Genomic DNA, 21321 nt, shown 5'->3' with positions numbered 1-21321 from the left:
CTAAATATAGCTATCTCCTGAGAGGCTCTGACAGTATCTGACTGACACAGATGTAGAGGCTCACAACCTAGTAGCTTTTAAATGGCTGGCCATAATCCAGTGATCATAGGAAAAACCTGGGTGCCTTCAGAAGCATCCTTTAGCTTACCTTGTTAATTTTGTCTGCCGTGGTGTGGGAAAATTGTTTACAGGGGAAAATTCATAGCACATAAAGGTTCACTTCAGAAAATAGGTAGATAACTTGAACAGCAGAGAGAAATAACAACACAGATGCAATGGGCAGAAGGAGTGTATACTGGGCATACACTAGCTACAGTGCAGAGTCTGATAGGATGCTCCATCACAGTATTTTTTTAAGTGACAAATGCAGCTAAAGGCTGAAAGGACATAATACACAGCTTGAGGATGATATATTTACTCCTTGTAATGACACTGAACTGATAATTCCAACTGTTCTGAGATATAGAAACTGATGAGGAGCCTAACTCTAAGACTATCTCTAGGACTGTGGTCCTCAAATGGTTGCATTTGGAAGTCAGTTGGGGATCTTTAGTTATTATGGCTAGATCTCAGTCCTTTAATTTCTTAGTTCATTGGTTTTGGATATAGCCTGAGAAACATATGGTTAGGAGGATCAATTAGGATAAAAAATTCAGCATAATCAGCTCATCACTGGTTTACGGCAAATAAGATCCTTAGAGATAGATGGGAATTATCAAGATATCAAGTTTTGATAAAGAACAAAATAAGCTCTTTTACAAACCAGCAGTTCATCCAAACCAGCAGTTCATCTTTTCACTTTGTCTTCCTATATGATCAGTATAGGAAAGCCTGGTTATTAGCCCTGCTCTTGGAGCATGTAGCCAAAAGCAACAAGAATCAGAACTTTCTAGGGAGACTCAGGTTTTCCTAAATCAAAATTTGAGACCCATTCATTGTCACTCAATACTTTCCACCTTCGCACCCCAGATTTACGTTATGAGACCCAAAAGAAGCTCCCATCACATTCCAGAGCATTTTGAAAAGTTATTTCAATTTATATAAAAGACTATGCCAAAGGTATATGTAAGTAAGCTTCTGAATTTGGCTTAGGAGGAAAAAGGTGGCAAACACATAATAACATGAGAACCAAGACCTTTGGGAGTCATGATACTACAGAATTCCTAAGCTCTCATGTCTCTATGTAAGAGCAGCAATGCTTTAAAAAGCTCTGGGTAGTGATACCTCTTCTTTTTTTTTTTTTTTTTTTTTGCCCTATTTGTGAAATATGTTCCTTGTTTTTGTTTCAAAAAGCATACTTTAGACAGTGAGACAATGAGAAGAAGGAACTCACCAGTGCATCAGCTTTGTGTTTCAGCTTCTTAGCCTCTTGCATGTAAAAATCAGCATTGTGAACACTAAAGAACAAAATAAGCTCTTTTACTAACCAGCAGTTCATCTTTTCATTTAGAAACTGAACAGTACAAATATTTTTGACTATTCATTTATTTCTACATAGTGCCTTTAAAAAGGCCAATTAATATGTCCCATATATTATAATGTATTATATATAGCAATATATATGTATGTGTATGTACACATACATATACATTCAATGTATCAGTAATATACAATGTTGAAATGACACTATAACTGGAATTTGAAGTACAGGATAGCGTATTAGGACAGAAACTTATATCCTCCAACCCCAGTTGTTACAATTGCCCAAACATATTATATAAAACGCAGCTATATATCATTCTATATAACTGAAGTAATGAATGGGAATGAATAAAAATAGCCCAGAGGAGAGAATCTGCCTTAGGAAACAGTTAAAAAAATTCAGGGTTAAAGTGGGCTAAAGACATTTATTACTGTTGGTGGATGTCTGTGTGTCGAATGGGTTTTCCTTTAACATTATAGGGCATGATGTGATTGTCTTATATTGCATGACACATACATCACTCTAGAAAATCCATCCTACCCTCATCCCCAATCACAACTCCCCAAATGGGTCTGCAATAATCTGGGGACAACATACGAGTCATCAAATGTGAGTTTGGGTCTCCGGACATTGGTGCTACTGCTGGACAGGAGGGGCAGGGCTGCCCAGGATGCCATCTCCAGGTGACTGCTATCCATAAGGCCAGAAGTGATTGTAGGGGTGATGCTAGAAATAGTAGTGGTGGTGGTTGTGGTGGTAGCTGTAGCAGTGGTGGTGGCAGTAGCTGTGACAGTGGCAGTGACAATGGCAGGAGCAGTGGCAGTGGCAGTAGCAGTGGCAATAGCCATATTGGCGACAGTAATGGTGGCAGAGGCAGCCTTTTTGGGAGCATCTCCCTCCTAGAAAAAAGGAAGACAAATAGCTTCCATTAGGTCTGGCTTTTTAAAACTATCTCTTCACAAATGCTTTGAATGTCAAGCACAGTAGGAAACACAGCATTAAAAAAATAAAAAAGAAACAACACACACAGATTGGAGATGTATATGTAGGTGATACAAGTATATTTTATACATTTTGTGGATCATCAACTTTTGTTTTCTGGTGACACTAAACAGTAAGGTAGCCGGGTTTTGTGATTATCTAGTCCATGATCATAGACTGTCACAGCAAGGGTTTAAATCTAGAAGAGAATATGAAAGGGGAGGAGAAGGAATAGTAAACAGGGAGAGAAGGAAGAAGATGGAGAAAGAGAGAGAAGTGAATGGAGGAGGGGGAGTATCAGAAGATTTGGCACTGTTCTTCAATAGTCAGTGTCTTGGCCAACAGGAGGATGACATAGGCTTTCTTCCTTAGGAGGCACTTGGCTGCTGTCAAAAGTGAATGGAATGATATTTTGTTTTCAGAGAGTAAAACCTCATTTTCACAGGTCACATACCAAATGAATAAGACACTTGTGAGAGTTTTGCTTTGAACTGGCATTGATGTAGAAAAGGATGGAATCCAGAAGAAAGTATGTGTTAAGAATTTTAACTATATATTCACACAATGTCACAAGACTAGTGCATGTTCATGTGACAGACTGCTTTTCTCCATCTGGCAACTATGGTCAATCCTGACTTTTATATCTCTAATAATACTTTCCATGGTACCACTTACGCATTATACCCTTATTAGGTGGTATCTCCCTAAGATTGCTGTGCCTCAAGGTTTGCCCCTTAGTTAACTTCTTTCTTGATCCATTTTGTCAAACTTGCATATGTTGATGGAGATTTAGCAATGAACAATGATTCCAAAATAGAAACATCAACTTTAATCTTTGAAACTCTGAATCTGCAATGACCACTTCTGAACACTAAGATCGCCCAAATTTCTCTTAGACAATTAATAGGAAGAACAATTCTTTTTATTAAATGAAAAGATGGTGTTTCCTTTCATTGCATCAGAACTTGCAATTGAGTTTGCCATTCTTGTAGTTGTCTCCAGGTTAAGGATATTGCAGCAGCCATGGTAGGAACAAATGCCTTCTCCACTAGCCAAGTTGCCTTGTGCCTGTATCCAGATGCACTTTCATGTCTCTTGTACCTTTTATGGGCCTGTCTCTCTTCCTTGTAACATATCACTCTCCAGCCATCTTATGTTCTCCTTTGAACACAAGTAAGTCTCATTTCTCACCTCAGATTAGAAGCTATTTCTGGTTTATGACCCTGCCCCTTCAGTCAGTGCTCTTAGAATTTGCTGAGTGTGTCCAGACACATAGGAATGTTTGCTTGCCTTAGTTAAAGATTTCAGTTTAAAGATAAAAGCTAAGTATGGTATTCCTTAAATCCATGAAAACTTGGACTTTTCCACTTGATCCTTGACATTCATGGCTACCAGATAATTTTTACTACCTAGGCCATATTGAGATGAATGTACAAAATGATATATGTCTATAAATTCTTATGCTGTAAACAGAAAAATATTTTAAAGATCATAGATGTACATCTGAGAAAGACTTTTGTACCAGTTCCATATCTACACTGTTAGAGTCAGATTGACCCAGATCAACCAGTAAGGCTAGCTTAGAACAGTGTCAGTTGTTTCTATGAGCAAGATATGTGAACCTTGAAGCACAACATATACCACACATATGGCATTGATAACAGTACAGAAATGTCTAATGCAAATATTAGACACAGTCATAATCTTGAAAAGTATATGAACATGAAGTATGCTTACAAGTTAATTCATTTTAATCATGGGAGGCAGAGGGAGGGAGGGTCCTGGGTAGAAGTGGGGAGGGGAATGGAAAAAGGGGGCAGGATCAGGTATTGGGGGACAGGAGAGAGGGCTAGGGAACAAGATCATGAATGGAAATATGCAGCTGGAATGGGTGTGGTTATAGGGGAATCTCTAAGAATTCCAGGAGACCTGGCATAGAAGATACTCCCAGGGATCAATGTGAGTGACCTTAACAGAAATGACCAACTGTGGAGATATGGGACCTGAAGAGACCACCTCCAGTAGTCAGACAGGACCCCCAGTGGAGGGATGGGGGACACCAACCCAGAATTGTTCCTGTCTAAAGGAAATGCAGGGACAAAAATGGAGCAGAGACTGAAGGAATGGCCCACCATCCAGTGACTGGTCCAACTTGGAATCCATCCCATGTACAGGCACCAAACCCTGACACTATTACTCATGCCATGTTGAGCTTGCAGACAGAAGCCTAGCATGGCTGTCCTCTGAGAGGCTCTACCAGCAGCTGACTGAGACAGATATAGATACTTACAGCCAACCATTGTACTGAGGTCAGGGACCCTATGGAAGAGTTAGAAGAGGGATTGAAGGAACTGAAGGGGTTGGCAAACCCATAGGAAGACCAACAGGGGCAAGTAACCTGAACCCCTGGGAGCTCCAAGAGAGCAACAAAAAAGCATACATGGGCTGGTCCGAGGTGCTAGACACATGTGTAGCAGAGGACTGCCTTGTCTGGCCTTAGTGGGAGAGGATGTGCCTAATCCTGTAGAGACTTAAAGCCCCAGGGAGGGGGGATACTCAGGGTGGACATCCTCTCAGAGGTGAAGGGGAAGGGGAAGCAGGAAGGATTCTGTGAAGGGAGATCAGGAGGATGAAACATTTGGATTAATAAAATAAATAAAATAATTAATTAAAAAAGAAATTTTGAACCATGAGAAATTGATTGTTTTTCCTGGATAGCTAGTCATTCTTTTAAAGAAATGTTTCTTTTGATATTAGATATATCTGATTCTGCAAAGAAGAGTAAATAATGCTATACAGCTTTTCACTAAGGCATATCCATTTGAGTGAATAGATTCCAAGTTAAGATGTGTTAAGAAGGGAGGGGGAGAGAAAAAGAAGGGCAGCATTTAGGATGTAAATAAATCAAATAAGTAATTAACACATACAAAAAGAGAACATCCCCATAGTCTCGCTCATATGTAGAAACTACTTAAAAAGTGGTATGAAATAAAAGAGTGACTACTAGTGACTGAGAAGAGTATTAAGGTAGGGTATCGAGAAGAGGGGCACCTGGAGAAAACAAGGTAGACACCACCAAAGCATGGCATTTGTTTATATAGAAATTCCATCATGTGTATGCTTTGGTTGGTGGTTTAGTCCCTGGGAGCTCTGAGTAGCCCCAGGTGCATATGTAGCAGAGGATGGCCTAATTGGTCATCAATGGGAGGAGAGGCCCTTGGTCCTGTGAAGGTTCCATGCCCCAGTGTAGGGGAATGCCAGGGCCAGTAAACAGGAGAGGGTGGGTTGGTGAGCAGGGGGAGGGAGGAGGAAACAGGTTTTTTTTTTTTTTTTTTTTTTTTTTTTGGAGGGGAAACTGGGAAAGGGGATATCATTTGAAATGTAAATAAAGAAAATATCTAATAAAAAATAAATGAAAAAAAAAAAGAAATTCCACATAAAAACCTTTATTTATTTATTTATTTATTTATTTATTTATTTTTGGTTTTTGAGACAGGGTTTCACTGTGTAGCCCTGGTTGTCCTGGAACTCACTCTGTAGACCAGGCTCACCTCAAACTCAGAAATTCACCTGCCTCTGCCTCCCAAGTGCTGGGATTAAAGGCGTGTGACACTAAAATAATTACCTTTGGAAATGATGGACATTTGAAGCACTATGTTTAAATTAATATACGCTGAATGCATTATGTATTAGCACCCAATGATCACATAATAGCTCATAATCATGTACTGTTTTGCTTTTCTGTATTAGTTAAAAATAAATTCAATTTACATTTCAAAGTAAAAAAAAAAACTCAGGTAAGAGTTATACAACGTGAAGGATACATTTCCAGGACAAAATATACTAATATTTATAACATTCTCCTAGTAATTTTTTTTATTTCTTATGTATCTGGCTACAGTTTCTTGAAGTGTTATCTTTGCCATAATAAAATTTAAAACATTTGCTTATATGTAACACAATACAAAGCATCATTTTTTATAATACCTAATTGTTTATAACAATATGCTAGGCAATACACAAATATAATTTCCCTGATATGTCCATGCCTTCCAAGATTTTGCAGTAGAGGAGAGTATAATAGATTATGATACTAACTGTATCACACATAAACATGTCACCCCAGCCATCGTAGAAATTTTAGGTAATGGAGGCTTATATATCAGAAGAATGAGTATATGCGAGTGACATATCATTTATATTTGCTTTTATCAAGGTATGTATTATGTATGCTTATGTTTATTTGCATATTCAAGGTTGGTTATATATTGGTTATTAATGATCTTTAGTGAGGTTGTTACTCATCATTTCAATAGCTCATATTCTTATACTTGAAAAGGGAACTGACATTGTTTATGGATATTGAAATTATATCATTCCATAATATATGCTAATTGAGCTATAGTGCAGAATACTCAAAGGACTGTAGAGTTGTTTAGCTTAGAGACATTATTGTGCCTTTTAGAAAGAGACCCACCATAAAAAGTCAATGCTATTTTTCCAACAATTCACATTGCAAATCTGATTAGTGGAAAGCATCAACTTAGGATTCCTATTCCTGTTTAGTGACGTTGGGCAACCTTGATTTCACCTATTTCTTTCATTCACTAGAACAGTGGTTGTCAGCCTGTAGGTCATTACCTCTTTCACAGAGATCACCTAAGACCATCTGCATATCAGATATTTACATTACAACACAAAACAGGAGAAAAGTTATAGTTATGAAGTAGTGACTAAAATAATTTTATGGTTAGGGGTTAGCACAATGTGCGGAACTGCATTAAAGGGTTGCAGCTTTAGGAAAGATGAGAACCACTGCTTTAGAAGATCAGTGCCTACCACATAGCAGTTTCTGTGTTCAGTGTTATGACAGTGCCCTTTCCATCCTCAAGAGCAGATCAAACCAAAGGACACCCAGGGGCTTTGGAATGATGGAGAGTTTTAGTATTTCTATAAGAGACGTGCTTGGATCTTCTGTGCCTATTCCCTCCTTGTAACATTCCCTTGGAAAAGTCACACTAGTTGAGCTGTATTAACTTATTTTTCCTTGACATAGTATTTCTTCTGAGATACTTACATTTATGGCTATCCCTTTGAAAGTAGCACAGAATTTGCCTTCACTTCTTTTAGGTTTGGTAGAGGTGATTTGTCCAGCCATGGAAATGTTTTTGTCCTGACCGAAGAGCCCATTATTGCCACTGACATTTCTACGACGTGGAGGGTCCTCGGCCAGTGGGGAAAGTGCAGGAGGGAACAGCTTTTCTTCTTTTTTCCTGTTTGCTCTCCTGGATGAATTTCTGGGGAAACAAAAAGTATAGGGTTCCATAAAATCTCATCTGGTTTCATTTGCAATTTTCATCACTACTATGGTCTCTTCAGCTAAAGTGATGCATAACTTAATGATTTATTACCTGTTTGAATGTAATGTATATAAACAGAATGATACATAGAAAGAACTTGAAAGAATCTTGCTACATACATATGAAGACATGTACATGCATACATCTCCAAGACTCATTTTTTCTGAGAAGAAGAATCTTATGGCCAGTGTAGATACTTAATGAGAGTGCTACAGTATGATATCTGAAACTTATCAAGATTATTGTCGAGTAGCTGTTTTATAAAAATTACAATGTAGACTTCAACTCCTTTATTTTTCATGATACTTTTCTTCTAACACTTAACCAAAGCAGTCCAGCAATAAATGGTACAATAAACAATACATTCCACATTTAAGAGAAATCTTATGCTTATACACTAAGAAATAAATTACACCATAAAGACTAGTGTAAAACATAAATTGGCTTTAAAAATGCTGTATACCAATGCCAAGATGTAAACATCCACTCATTGTAAATTGTTATTGAAGTGCTGATGTAATACACTTCAAAAAAAACCACTTAAAATATTCTTTGGTAATATTGACAAGAGACATATACAGTACTAAAAGAACCTCCATGCTTTTAAAGTGATTTATCTGCCCATTAAATGGACACCATCAAACAGACTAAGACTCCAAATAAAACAAAACAACTAAAATCTTATGCTAACTGCTTTACATGGTAATTGGGTCATGGATTTTCATTTTAGTTACTGTCTTGGGCTAATCAATGAAGATTACTTGAATTTTAATCTTTTCTTGGACAACTAATATTGCACTGTGCAGCCATTTACTTTTCATGATTATTGACTGCAATTTTCAATAGCAAATTAAGTCAACAAGAATTTATATTTTCCTCTTGGTCAATTTCAGTCAGTGTCTAGATATATAGATTTGCTGTGTCTCAGAGCAACAAATCAAGGATGAACAAGCATTCAGGTGGTCTGAGTTCCTGAAAGAGAAATCAGTGCCAGCTCCTTGTTCTCCTTTACTGTGAGATACGTATATGCTTATTATAGTAAGACATGCCTTCTTCCTCATCTTTTGGCTCATTCATGTGGCTCTAATTTATTGCCATTTAGTGAACCTTTTAAAAACTGAAAATATTTCTGCCATTATCTTCAGTGACTAAAACTAATAAAAGCATTTTCCAATTATTTTTGAAATGTCTTTGAAACATTAGCCATTTTACTATTGTTGTGATATCATATAAAATGATAGTGAACATATGGACCAACAGTGTTTTGGTTTTTTTTTGTTTTTTGTTTTTTAGATTTCTTTTATGTGTATCAGTGTTTTTCCTGTACATATATGTTTGCTGGCGCCTGAGGAGGCCAGAAGAGGGTGTTGTATTCCCTGAACCTAGAGCTACTACAGGAAGCTGTGAGTCACCATGTGGGTGCTGGGAATCAAACCCAGATCCTCTCCAAGAGCAACAAGTGCTCTTGACCACTTAGGAACTTGTTTAGCCATGTATCAGTATTCTTATCCATAAAGAAGTTACTCCAACAATAGAATACATAATGTATAATAATTATAATAGTACCTGACCTTTGAGGATATGTATACACACACAAGTAAACAATTGTTTTTTTCCTGTATTATTCTAACCAGTACCTCCCCGACTTGAACTGGCTAAGAAGGTAGTGGGGGCTGCAGGGTGAAGAGCTGTTTTGAGAGGTACTTGATCATAAACTGGATGTCAGAATTTTCCCATCTTCTCCTGACCTGATAAATGGAGATAAACTTCATTCTGTGCAATAGGCACCAGTGTCTTAGTCCCTTTTTATCTATCCAGTAGCAAGACAAAGGTTTCGGATGTTTAATAACTTCATTGACAAAAGACATCCAGGGAATTTTTTTCTAAGAAAGCAGCTCACTGTGATTGTTTTCAACCACAAGATTTTTTTTCATATTTGTGTCCATCTTTATACAGGATAAAGGACAGAAGAGCAGAACAGAAGAATATTGCTACAGCTTGGTCAAGTTCTAAATGTTGTGAGGGACTCACAAAAGCTTCCTTTGGCTTGTTGGGGTAACTCCAGTTGTCACAATCAGATATAGCATCTTCATCAGGTTTAGCATATTCATTTAGAAAGGAGAATATTTTCCTTTAGGAGTTTTTAAGGATTTAGAGCAAAGGGTTAAAGAACAAGAGAACAGATGAAGATTGCAAGAGGGTTCCCAAAAAGAAGAACTCTAAGGCACCAATCTTCCTCATCTTTCTTCAGTTCCAAGGACTTGATGTTGACAAGCCCAAGCACAAGAGCATGTTAAAGTCCCTATATCGGAATGATAAATTCCCCACGGAAATTGTAATTTCTCATTAACTGTAAGAACAGAGTGCATAGAAAGCCTGTGCGCTAAAAATACCATTTTCTCAATTGAGAGTTACTTTACTCATGATAGTGACTCTTCCACAAAATGGAGCAACAATTCCCTGGTAAGGTTGCTTAGTAAAGCACTGAAAGTGTGGCAAGCATCCACTACCCTGTACTCTATCTTTTATCTGTAGGTGGTATGAACTGGGCCCAGTCTGGGATCATATCACCATTATGCCATTTTATCATTCCTCCAGGAATGACTATGTTTGAGCACCAAGATCCATGCTTCCTCATGTACCTGGTCTATGCTTAGCAAAGGGGATTCCAGTTGTTTTACTGGGTTCCTTTTTCTGAGAACTATGTTAATAGATATTTTAAAGACAGAATGCACGGGAGACTACATACATATATCAAAATAGTAAGTGGTTTTTAGAGTGAGGGGCAGGCATCTTAGGATTCAAATGTTACTTGTGGACCAGGTCTAGCAATAAGGAGTCTATTTCTACCTTTCATTTCAAAACAAAAAGCCATACACCTTCAAGCTGATAACTTCTTTCCAACATCTGATCTGTGGCAGATTGATGCTGTATCACTGATGTTAAATAGGAATCTGGGAAATCAATTGTTAGTGGCAGTTGTCCAGACTGCCTCTCTGCTTTGGGCTACTGAGAGACTCCAAAACTGGGCTTTGATGGGAGTAATCTCCAATGTTGAATGAATTTATTGCAATAATTACAGAGATAGAATGTCTCAAGTAGTTGACATGATTGTTAGTTAAGTAATATTTATACACTAGAAAGGACTGTTATAATGCTTGCAGAAACAGACGGTTAGACATCCCTGGAGAAAGATGATGTTTTTTGACTGGGGAAAGTACTAAAATTCCTCCTGCTTAATTTTTGAAACTTGCCATAGAGAAAGGAGAGAAGGGGCAGTTTATTGGAACCAAAATCTATCTCTACCAGGCTTTGCTCAATACAGAACTGCCCTCATGGGGGTAGAGCACAATTTCCGAAACATGTCATTCACCTGACTAGTCTTCTAGCTTTGTATTAACACTAGGAAATGGCATTTAAAATAGCATCCTATCATGATATGGGAAATTGTCTAGTCACCATCAGGATTGAACCTTGGCCAAAAGCAGATTGATCTCATTAAGAGGATGTATGTTTTCTGATATTTCCTCTTTTTTTTGTTGTTGTTTTTTGTTGTTGTTTTGTTTTTTGTTTGTTTGTTTGTTTGTTTTTTGAGACAGGGTTTCTCTGTGTAGCCTTGGCTGTCCTGGAACTCACTCTGTAGACCAGGCTGGCCTTAATCTCAGAAATCCACCTGCCTCTGCCTCCCAAGTGCTGGAACTAAAGGCATGCACCACCACCGCCTGGCATGATATTTCCTCTTTTTAATTCAGTTTTATTTTTTTGCTTGGTGAAGAATGTTACCTGTGGTTAATTTTGATGATTATTCTGAGTTGTAATAAAGAAATGGTCCTTAAAAGCTCATGTTCACCCTAAACATGATAGCCCATATTCTGTTCTTAATTCATGTTAGACCACTTGTTAGAGATTCTTGTCAAGTTTGGAGTAAGCCACTCTCGATTCTAGCTTAACATTCTAATGAGACAGGAAGCCCTCAATATGTTCAAACATGATGTTAAAACAATCACACAAGGATCAGGACACTGAAATAGGGAAAACTTACTCTCTAGTGCTGGGAGGCTTGTGGGGCGGGGCTGGTGAGATGCAAGGAGGAAGCAGGCAGAGAGTAGTGTTGTCCTCCAGGCGTTGCTTCTTCTCAGGGATTTTCTCTGCAGCTTCTGCTGGCTTTTACAGGGAAAAATATGCAGAGCTTCAAATACATACCACATACATCCAAATAAACATATCTCTCTCCCCCCTCTCTCTGTCTCTCTGTCTCTGTCTCTGTCTCTGTCTCTGTCTCTCTCTCTCTCTCTCTCTCTCTCTCTCTCTCTCTCACACACACACACACACACACACACATACACACAAATTGAAAAAGACAGTTTGCTTCTAGGTGGAGAGATAAGTGTGTACCTTTGATCAGACAGAAAAGCAATCAACCTTTCCTAGTCTAGTCCTACCACGAAGTTGGTATATGAGAAAAGAGGTTAATCTGAAGAGGCCATCTCTTGCAGCCAGACAGAAACCCCATTTAGAGCATTTGGAGAGATAGAAACATTAACTCACCCACAAAACTTTCAACCCCAAATTTATCCTGTCTATGAGAAATGCAGGCATCGGGGATGGAGCAGAGACTGAGGGAATGGCCAACCAATAAGTGGCCCAACTTGAGACCCATCACTTGGGCAAATACCAATCCCTGAGAATATTAATGATACTCTGTTATGCTTGCAGATAGAAGCACGTTGTCCTTTGAGAGGTTCCACCCAGCAGCTAACTTAGACAGATGCAGACGCCCACAGCCAAACAGTAGGTGGAACTTTGGGACCCTTATGGAAGAAGAGGAAGGATTGACAGCTCTGAAGGGGATAGGAACTCCATAGGAAGACCAACATAATCAACTAACCTGGACTCCTGGAGCTCTCAGAGTCTGAACCACACCAAAGAACAAACACGGGCTAGACCTAAGCCTCACCACACATATGTAGTAGATGTACATGTGGTTTCTGAACAACTAGAATGGGGGTATCCGAAAATCTGTTGCCTGTCTGAGATATGTTCTTCTAGCTGGGCTGTCTTGTCTGGTCTCAGTGGGAGAGGAAACACTTAGACTCTTAGAGATTGAAATGCCAGGGTGTAGGGATACCCAAGGAGGACTCTACCTGCTCAGAAGAGAAAGGAGGGGGATAGGGGAAGGATTATAGAAGGGGGTGACTGAGAGGGGATCAGTGAGTGGGATGTAAAGCAAATAAGTAAAAATAAATAAATAAGTAAATCTTATTGAAGATTGTGTGGTACGGAAACCTTATCACAAAAGTGAAGAGAATCTATGATTTCCATACACTTCCCTCATCAACATTGCCTTTACAAAGTGATAAAAAATGAACACTGTAACCTCAACATGACATAAATCCTGTTTAAACAACATGAGGCTTGTGGGTGGCTTATAAAGGCTGTCTATGTAATCAACAACATGTAAGTGAAAGGAGCATGTGTCAAGCCTTTAGTTCTTAAATGTATTCATTGCAGAGGCATATGTTCACTCTGTATTGTTCTCATCAATAAGAAAAAAAGAATTAAAGAAGGTCAAGAGTCACACACTTCATACTCAACAGTTCTGGAATCCTTTCATTGGATAGATTAGTACAGGACTCACTAGAGAATACTGGGAATTCTCTTTAGGACTCACTTGCCTCCTAGAATTGATCTGCCTTCAAGCAATCCCTTGATAGGCAGCCCCTCCAGTTTGCCAATCACACAGATTGTTCCATTTCCCTAGCACTTTCTGATACCTTCATATTCTCCTGTCTCCTTGTATCCCTTTGTGCTTTCTAGTCCCCTAGCTTTCCCCAGTCTCCTAGTCCTTAGTTATCCCCAGGTCATTTTTCTAGTACTGCCCAGTTTCCTACAAATTGTGTCCATCCTAGCACTCCCTAGTCTCTTGGTGCAGCCTTGTCTCATAATACTCATTTTATAGTCTCCTAGGATTTGTTTGTATCCTGATGCTTCCCACAGTCCTAGTGCTGCCCAGAATACCAGAGCTCCCCTGTCTTTCACTGTTCGTGTTCTAACATGGACCAGTCTTCTACTGCTCCTTACTCTCCTAGTGTTCCCCAATCACTAATACTTGAATCTCTTACTATCTCCTCCTTAACCTGAAAGCATTGCAAAGACTGTTAGCTCCCTCCTGTCTCTATACACTCCACTCTCCAAGTTCTTGGCTCCAACCTATCCCTAGATCCCTAGTATTTCCTAGTTTCCCAGGATACGCAGTCTCCTAGAACACCCCAGTAAACTAGCACTCCCCATGTTCTACTATTTTCCCAACTCCCAGAGTTCTGCATGTAGTTAGTTGTTACTTTTTACTGTCTAGTAACATTCCCCTGTTCCCCAGTTCTGCCAACATTTTGTATTGCCTTTCCTCAAATAGTCTGCAATCTCAGGGGGTTCACCACACTCCTAGACTTTTTGTCTTACACACGGTCCCAAAGTTCCAAATATTTTCTTTTCTCCTATCACTCTAGCCTTTTAATGAGCTCAAGTCTACAGTGCTTTTGAGTCTACAGTGTGTTTGGCTGAAAGCTCTTGTAGAATCAAAGTTGTTCCTAACCATCTTGTATTCTCTGGAATCTGTGGTATCCTCTCTTCAAAGGTTCCTCAGGATCCTGGTATTTCTCCTCTTTTAGTATTTCTTGTATCTAGTGATCCCATTTGCTAGGGCTCCTTACCATCCTAGTATCTCATAATCTCCTAGCATGAGGCAATCATCAGTTATGCGACCATCACCTAAAATTCCCCTGTCTTTGAGTGTACCAAATGTCTAGCTCTGTCCTATCTCTGAATACTCCTCTGTCTCCTAGCACTCCCGTGTCTGAACATTACCCTGTATCCCAGCTCTCTTGTGCCCCTGAGTACTCCTATGTCTCTTAGAACTCCTCTGTGAGTGTTCTCACATCTTGCATGAGCCTCTTTCTGTGTTCTCCTATATGTTCCATCTCTTCTCCAACTCTGCTTACTATTCTGTATCCCAGAACTTCTCTGTCTCTGAACACTTCATGTATGCTAACACAACTCTTTCTCTGAATGTTCCCTTCTCTCCTAGCGTTCCTCTGTTTCTGAGTGCTCCCCTGTCTCCTAGTGTTCCTCTGTCTCTGAGTGCTCCCCTGTCTCCTAGTACTCCTTTGTAGAGTGTTCCCTGTCACCTACCACTTGCCTCTCTGAATGTGTTCAGCTGTCTCCTAGCACTCCCTCTGTCTCTGAGTGCTCCCCTGTCTCCTAGTGTTCCTCTGTCTCTGAGTGCTCCCTGTCTCCTAGCACTCCTCTGTCTCTGAGTGTGTCCTGTTATCTAGCACTCGTTTCTCTCCGTGTGCTCTCATATCTCCTAGCACTCCTCCATCTCTAAGTGCTCTCCTGTTTTTTAGCACCTCCTTGTCTCAATAATACACCATCTCCTAATATTCCATATTGTTCTACAGCTCCTGTTTCTCTTGTACCCTTCTTTTTCTCTGTCTCTGTCTCTGTCTCTGTCTCTGTCTGTCTGTTTCTCTCTCCTTGCATTCACCTTTTAGGTGGTGTTCTAGTTGGCCTGGCATTCCTGGCATTCTACAATACTAGTGTAAAATTTCTTGGTGTTTCAGAACTTGTCAGTGTTCCACAGAATCCCATATTTTGGTGGTATTTCCTGGTACCCCTCAGTCTTAAAGCACTAGCCAATGTACAAGAGCTTCCTTATGTCAGTGTTCCTGCTTTCTACTATTCCCTATGTCCTAGTGTTCCATACTCTAGTATTCTCAAGCTCCAGTCTCATAATGCTCATTTGCTTTCTAGGGCTCTACAGTCTCCTACTACTCCCTGGCCTCCTAGGGCTTGACTGTGTCTTATTGCTTCCCAATGTCCCAAGGCTTCTTCAGTTCCCAGCTACTCCTTCTTCTCTTGCATTCACTATATGCAAGAAATATAATTATTTAATAGCATTCCTCTATATGGTCACACTCAGTCTCCTACAATTTCCTATTCATCCATCACTCTCCTTTCTTCAGCACTTTTCAGGCTATCCATAATTCCACAGATGCCTTTTATCGGGCTTTTCCCTGTGTCTTCATGCCTTTCTTTCTCATATTACACCTGTCTCCTGATATTTCACTGTTTTTTTTTTTAGGTACCTTCAGTCTCCTCTACTTTTAAACCCCCTAATTACAGGAGAATGAAGTCACTTAGAGCACCTCATTCAATAAGTCACTATTGTCTGTAGGTAATCTGTCTTTTGCTAAGCAACAGTAGCAAAAGTCACATTCAAGACAACCCCTACTAGAGAGAAATGGGGTTTGGGGATGAAGAACGGATTAGGAGTTGCATCCTTGGGCTGCTATGGTGCTGTGAGGAATACTATTAGCAAAATAGCACCACAGAGAACTTGATTCTGAAAAAGCTAGGCCAAGATAAGGAGATAAATCAGAAAAAGTTTATTAGCTATAAACTTTCTACATATTTTAATTGGTAAAGGTAATTCTAGATTTCCTCTTCTGGTGACCCTATGTGAGCTTAGAATTGATACCAAGGAATCTTCAGATGAGATTTTCACAGAGTAATCCTTTTAAGTAGGGCCACTAATCCTAGAAGGTATATAAAACTTTAGTGTTGTAGATAACTGATTTATGAATGCATTAATATTTGTCCAGAGAAATGAGCAAATGCAGAACCTTTGACCATTATGGGAAGAGAGGTAACCTGTTAATGCTGAAGTGGTAAACTGTAAGCAATAATATAGGAGCCATTGACAGTAGGAGCAATCTAAGGCACTTACTCCAGGGACTGTATATCATAGCAAAGAGGCTTGTTCGTATTCTTTTTTCATATATATCATAATTTTTCTTATTCCATATCAGATACCCTTACCAATGTCTACCATACACCCTATAATTCCTAACACCATGGTCGTATGCCAAACATTTCATTCCTTTTAGAAAATGTCATTTCCTTTACCAAAGCTAGAACTCCTCTGTCATTGCTCTTCTTAAAAAAAGACTACAGAAAACTGAAGTGCCGTCTGCTCACAAGCACAGGACAGACTCCATTGGACAACCTACCTTGTGCTTGCGCTTGCCCTTAGGGGCTGGTTTTTCCACAGCTGCGGCAGCAGTTTGACGCTTGGGTTTAGAGGCAGTCTCCTTGTGGTCTGTCTTTGCAGGTGCTGCTGGGACTGAATGTTGGCCAGGTACTCTAGAAAGTAAGTCAAGGTCAATCTTCACCCAGAGGTTTTTTGGGTTTTCATGATCCCGTAGAGGGGACAAAATCTCAGTTTGCATGGCAGGAGGTGGTGAAACAGCTGTCTCCTCACTCCTGGTGGATAAGTTGTTGCTGTTGCTATTGGCCAAGGTGCTAAGTGTCAGGCTGGCATTAGAAGTCTCCTTGGATTTAGAAGTATTACCTCCAGGAGCAATGCAAGGTGGCAGTACTTTGATCTGCAGGGTCTCTTCCTGGTCTGTATTGGAGTCAGATGTAGATGAATCTGTTTCAATAAATTCCCGGGACTTGGGGACAATTTTTCCAGGCCCTCTATACTTCTTCTTCTCAGTGGTCAGAGGAACATGAGGCCTTGGCTCTTTCCTAGGCACTGGTTTGTGGGCAGTAGCTTTGTTGCGGCTTCGTGGTGGGTCAGGAAGCTCCACACTTTCTTTCTCTTTGGGAGTGCTGCTGGTAATATTTGGTTTGGGCCAGGTAAACTCCTCAAAGCTGGTGTTTTTCTCAACTTTTTTGGGCTGTTTCTTTCCAATTGTTCTTTGAGAAACTGTGTCAACTGATGTTGACAACTTATGCTTCAAGGCCTTTGTTTCTGGGGTTTTCTGCGTGGGCCTTGGTCGAGCTTTCTCCCTAATAAGAGTAAGGAGAGGCCTTTCTTTGGGTACAGCCACAGCCTGGGTAGGGTTTGGTTTCACTTTGACCTGGACCTCCACTGGTTGTATTATTGGAGGAGGCAGAGAAATGGTCTCTGCGGGCGTCTCATTTTGGCCACAAATAAATGACTTGTTCTGGGATGTGACTTTGTTCAGCCATTTGTCTAGCTGCCATTTGTTGGTTGAGGGTGGCTCAGGCTGTAAATTGAGAAACAACAACAAGGATGCATTTTACACATGTAGAGAGACTTTATAGGGACTTTTTGTATAGTGATTATATGGTGCTAAGAAATTCTTAGATGATGTGGGCTGGAGATAGATATAGTTGAGTCCTTGCCCACTATGCATGGAGCCCTGGCTTCCATTCTCAGAACCACATAAACCAGGTATGGTTGTAGAGGATGATCAAATGTTCAAGGACATTTTTAATTACATAGCAAGTTTGAGCTTGAAGCTATTTTGGGCTACATGAGACCTTGTAACCAAACAACCAAACAACAAGAAAACCAGACTATTTTGGACTTTAAGTGACAGTCCACATACACAAACATATACACATCCATTGAGAAATATACTTTCAGTAAAGATTAAGAGAGTGATTTGTTTTCCCCTGTATCGGACTAGATAAAAAGCATATAACTACAAATCAACCAAAGTTTGTTTTTTTTTAAACACTAGTTTCTAATGTTCCTTTGAAAAATTCTCTCCTCTAGCTCGTAAGTAAAGGTTCTTCACAAGGAGATGCTTCAGACAGTAACCAGGGGCTCCTGAGAGTGAACTCTGTTCCCAAAAGCTTTTGCTAAGAATCATTGATCCACCAGGAGCCAGAGGTTATGGTATCTACTCCTAAAAAGAAAACTAAGTGTATCTCAAGTGTTTTCAGAAGGAAATTATTTCCATTTTCAGAAATACTAGGGTTTACTACATGATGCTGTGATTCTTTAAAAACACTACTACCTTTGTGTTTGTACTGGAGGGTGAAATAAATTGATTCCCCTAGACCACCATGCTTTCCTAAATATAGGGGCAATAGTCAATTTATGGGGATGTGGATGTAGACTTTGACATTCACTATGAAGTAATAGAAATGATATATCTAATTCACATGTTTGATATTTAACTCTGATTTCTACCAGTTTAAAAAAAGCCATCATTTTAATTAGAAGGGCTCTTTTTTTGAAAGCCAACAAGTATGTGGCAACAGTAAATAGAGGATGGCAGAACTAAAGATTCATTAAGTAGCTATGATCCCTGCTTATAGAAAACAATAGCAGGTAACTATTAAGGAAACTCTCTCACCGGCTTAGCAGTGTAGTTCCAGGGTTAAAAGCTAGCTCTGGCAGTATACTGACCTAGGTTTAAGTCTTTGCTTTATTACTGTATATCTGGGAGATCTTGGGGGTAGTTTTAGCTTAAATTCTCATAAACATACATTGCCACCTATAAAATGTCCTATAGTGTGAGAGAGTATAGTGTTGGGTTGTTAGTAAGAGTGAATGAGAAAATGTAAGTCAAGTGTCCAGCACAGCATTTGCTATTTTTAACAGCAATAAAATGACTACTGCCTCTATTACTCCTTACTGGTTATTGAGAAAGAAATGTACCAAGAGCCATGAGATGAGTTTCCTTGTTGTACCATATGCAGGCTCCAGGAACCAGAGCACTTAGACAGAGGATGGGAAGGGAAAAACGAACTCTTGCATTTCAGAGTTATTGTTCTGGTGTTTGGAGTGCTGGGCTAAACATTTTATACCATTATTATCTGGCACATGATATAAATTGAAATAAAGAACATGTGACTTCTTGAGTGCCCTTTACCTTTAAATAAAGGCATATTTCTCAAGTCTTCTTTGCTTAGTATCCATTTGCCACCTTAGTAACTTTAAAGTAAAGTGGGGTTGTCATCTTTAGACCTACAAGTGGGTCTTGACTGGTTTTGTTGGTTCACTTAAACACTAAATTGCAAGTTTCATCATTACTGTACTAGTTGTATGTGGAATGAGGCTTGAGGCTCAGAGTAGCTTAGTGACTCCCATAGAAAATACAGCAAGCAACCTGTACAACTTAGAGCTACACAAAAGGGATCTGTATATGTTTGGGCATACACAAATATACATTTGAAAGAAACAATCTTACCGAGTCTTTAGCTACTTTCCTGAAGTAGTTATTATATGAAAGTACTTCAACTGGTGATGCATCTGGCATGCACCTTATGCACCAGCATATAGATGGATCCAAGGCCTTGACAACTCACCTCTGGAGTAGCCACTCTAGGAGCCTCATTGGATTCGCTGTCAGTGGTGCTACTTTCAGTGTCTGAGTCTGATTCTGAGCTACTCTCTGACTCACTGGAGCTGCCAGACCCCACATTAGCCTGTGCTGCAGGTGTAGGCTGTGGTGTGGCCAAGAGTGAGCTGAAAGAAAAATGACATCATTTATTACCTCATCGAGTCTCAGACTTGAAAGAAAGAAACAGCATGGTTCAATATAAAGACTTATGATATGAGCTGCAAGAAGAATAGATTACAGGATCCTCACCTGACAGAAACAAAATAGAAGACTTCAAGAACCCAGTGTGAAGGCCAATGTCAAAAGTTTGAGTTGAAGCAAGCCACCTGGGCCCAGCAAAGTTCTTTTTCTTCTGGGAAGCCCTTCCCTCCTTCATATTCCATATGAAAACTTTCAACAGAGATTTCATACCTTACAAACATAGACTAAAAGCTGAGACTCAGAGGTTTTATTATTTCAGTTATTTATTTCAGTTAATTTCTCATTTTCTGTTGCTATTTTGTAGATTTCCACCCCAACTTCTTGGAATATAGCTCAATAGTCATATTTCTAAAAACTGGTAACTTCAATTTTCATTTTATTGGAGGAAACTGAGGCCTAGGGTCTACAAAGGACTTGACTTCAGACCTGGTATCATGGTACCCTGGCCCCTTCAAATGATAACAGCTGTACTTATTACATGTTGTTCCAAGGGTCCAAGGTGTGGTCCTCCATTTCTGTGTGTTGGATCCAAGAATAAGGAAATGAGAACATGTACTTCTTGGCAGTCCTCACTATCGAAGTATTTTGTAATACTTTGAAATACTTATTAAGTAGGAAACATCTACTTCCAATGCTTGATTTTTAAATGTGGAAAGCTGATCCAGCAAAGTATTTGCAAAGCTAGACCATTTGCTACTCTGCCTTTATTGGGAATCAACACTTCTTTACCAATCCTTTACTTTCTGTGCACTGCACCAAATCAACTTCAGCTGTCTCATAGCATTCTGGGGCATAGCATTGTTTTTTCTGTCCTTTTAATCACTGTTTCTTTGGATTGAGTTCTTTTTTACTTTGTCTTGGGAACTGTGCAAAAAAAAAAATCAAACAAACAGACAGGCAGACAGACAGACAAACAAACCTTCAAGGAGGATTCTAATCTCAGTAAATCTCTTTAAATTCGTCCTCTTTTGAAGATCAGTTGAACTCAAAGTAGGTTTGGGAATAGTGCATTTTTCCTTTGCACCTGACCCTGATTCATTCTGTTTGCTCCATCTCCACCTTATGCTTCTCAAACACTACAGCACTTTTCTTGGCTTTCTCACCTAACTCTGACATTGCGGGCCATTATTATTTTTCTAGTAAAAGGCTGGTTCCTAATATTCATTCATATGTAAATTCATTTTGATATCTT

General features: G+C 39.4%; 1 protein-coding gene across 1 annotated transcript in view; it reads right to left on the bottom strand.

Moving 5' to 3' along the window:
• The window catches only part of Aff2 (AF4/FMR2 family member 2), a 328595-nt gene that overhangs the window by 22033 nt on the left and 285241 nt on the right, over positions 1-21321 (bottom strand). Inside the window, exons 9-14 of the mRNA XM_031388369.1 lie at positions 19894-20053; positions 16833-17837; positions 11807-11928; positions 7482-7701; positions 2021-2322; positions 1334-1397 (exon numbers count right to left, since the gene is read on the bottom strand). Of these exons, the coding sequence (XP_031244229.1) occupies positions 1334-1397; positions 2021-2322; positions 7482-7701; positions 11807-11928; positions 16833-17837; positions 19894-20053 (1873 nt within the window). The remainder of the gene's footprint in view (positions 1-1333; positions 1398-2020; positions 2323-7481; positions 7702-11806; positions 11929-16832; positions 17838-19893; positions 20054-21321) is intronic.

The sequence above is a fragment of the Mastomys coucha genome, chromosome X (genome assembly GCF_008632895.1).
Source record: "Mastomys coucha isolate ucsf_1 chromosome X, UCSF_Mcou_1, whole genome shotgun sequence".
In the NCBI taxonomy this organism is placed as follows: domain Eukaryota; kingdom Metazoa; phylum Chordata; class Mammalia; order Rodentia; family Muridae; genus Mastomys; species Mastomys coucha.
This window is presented reverse-complemented; position numbering and strand designations above follow the sequence as displayed.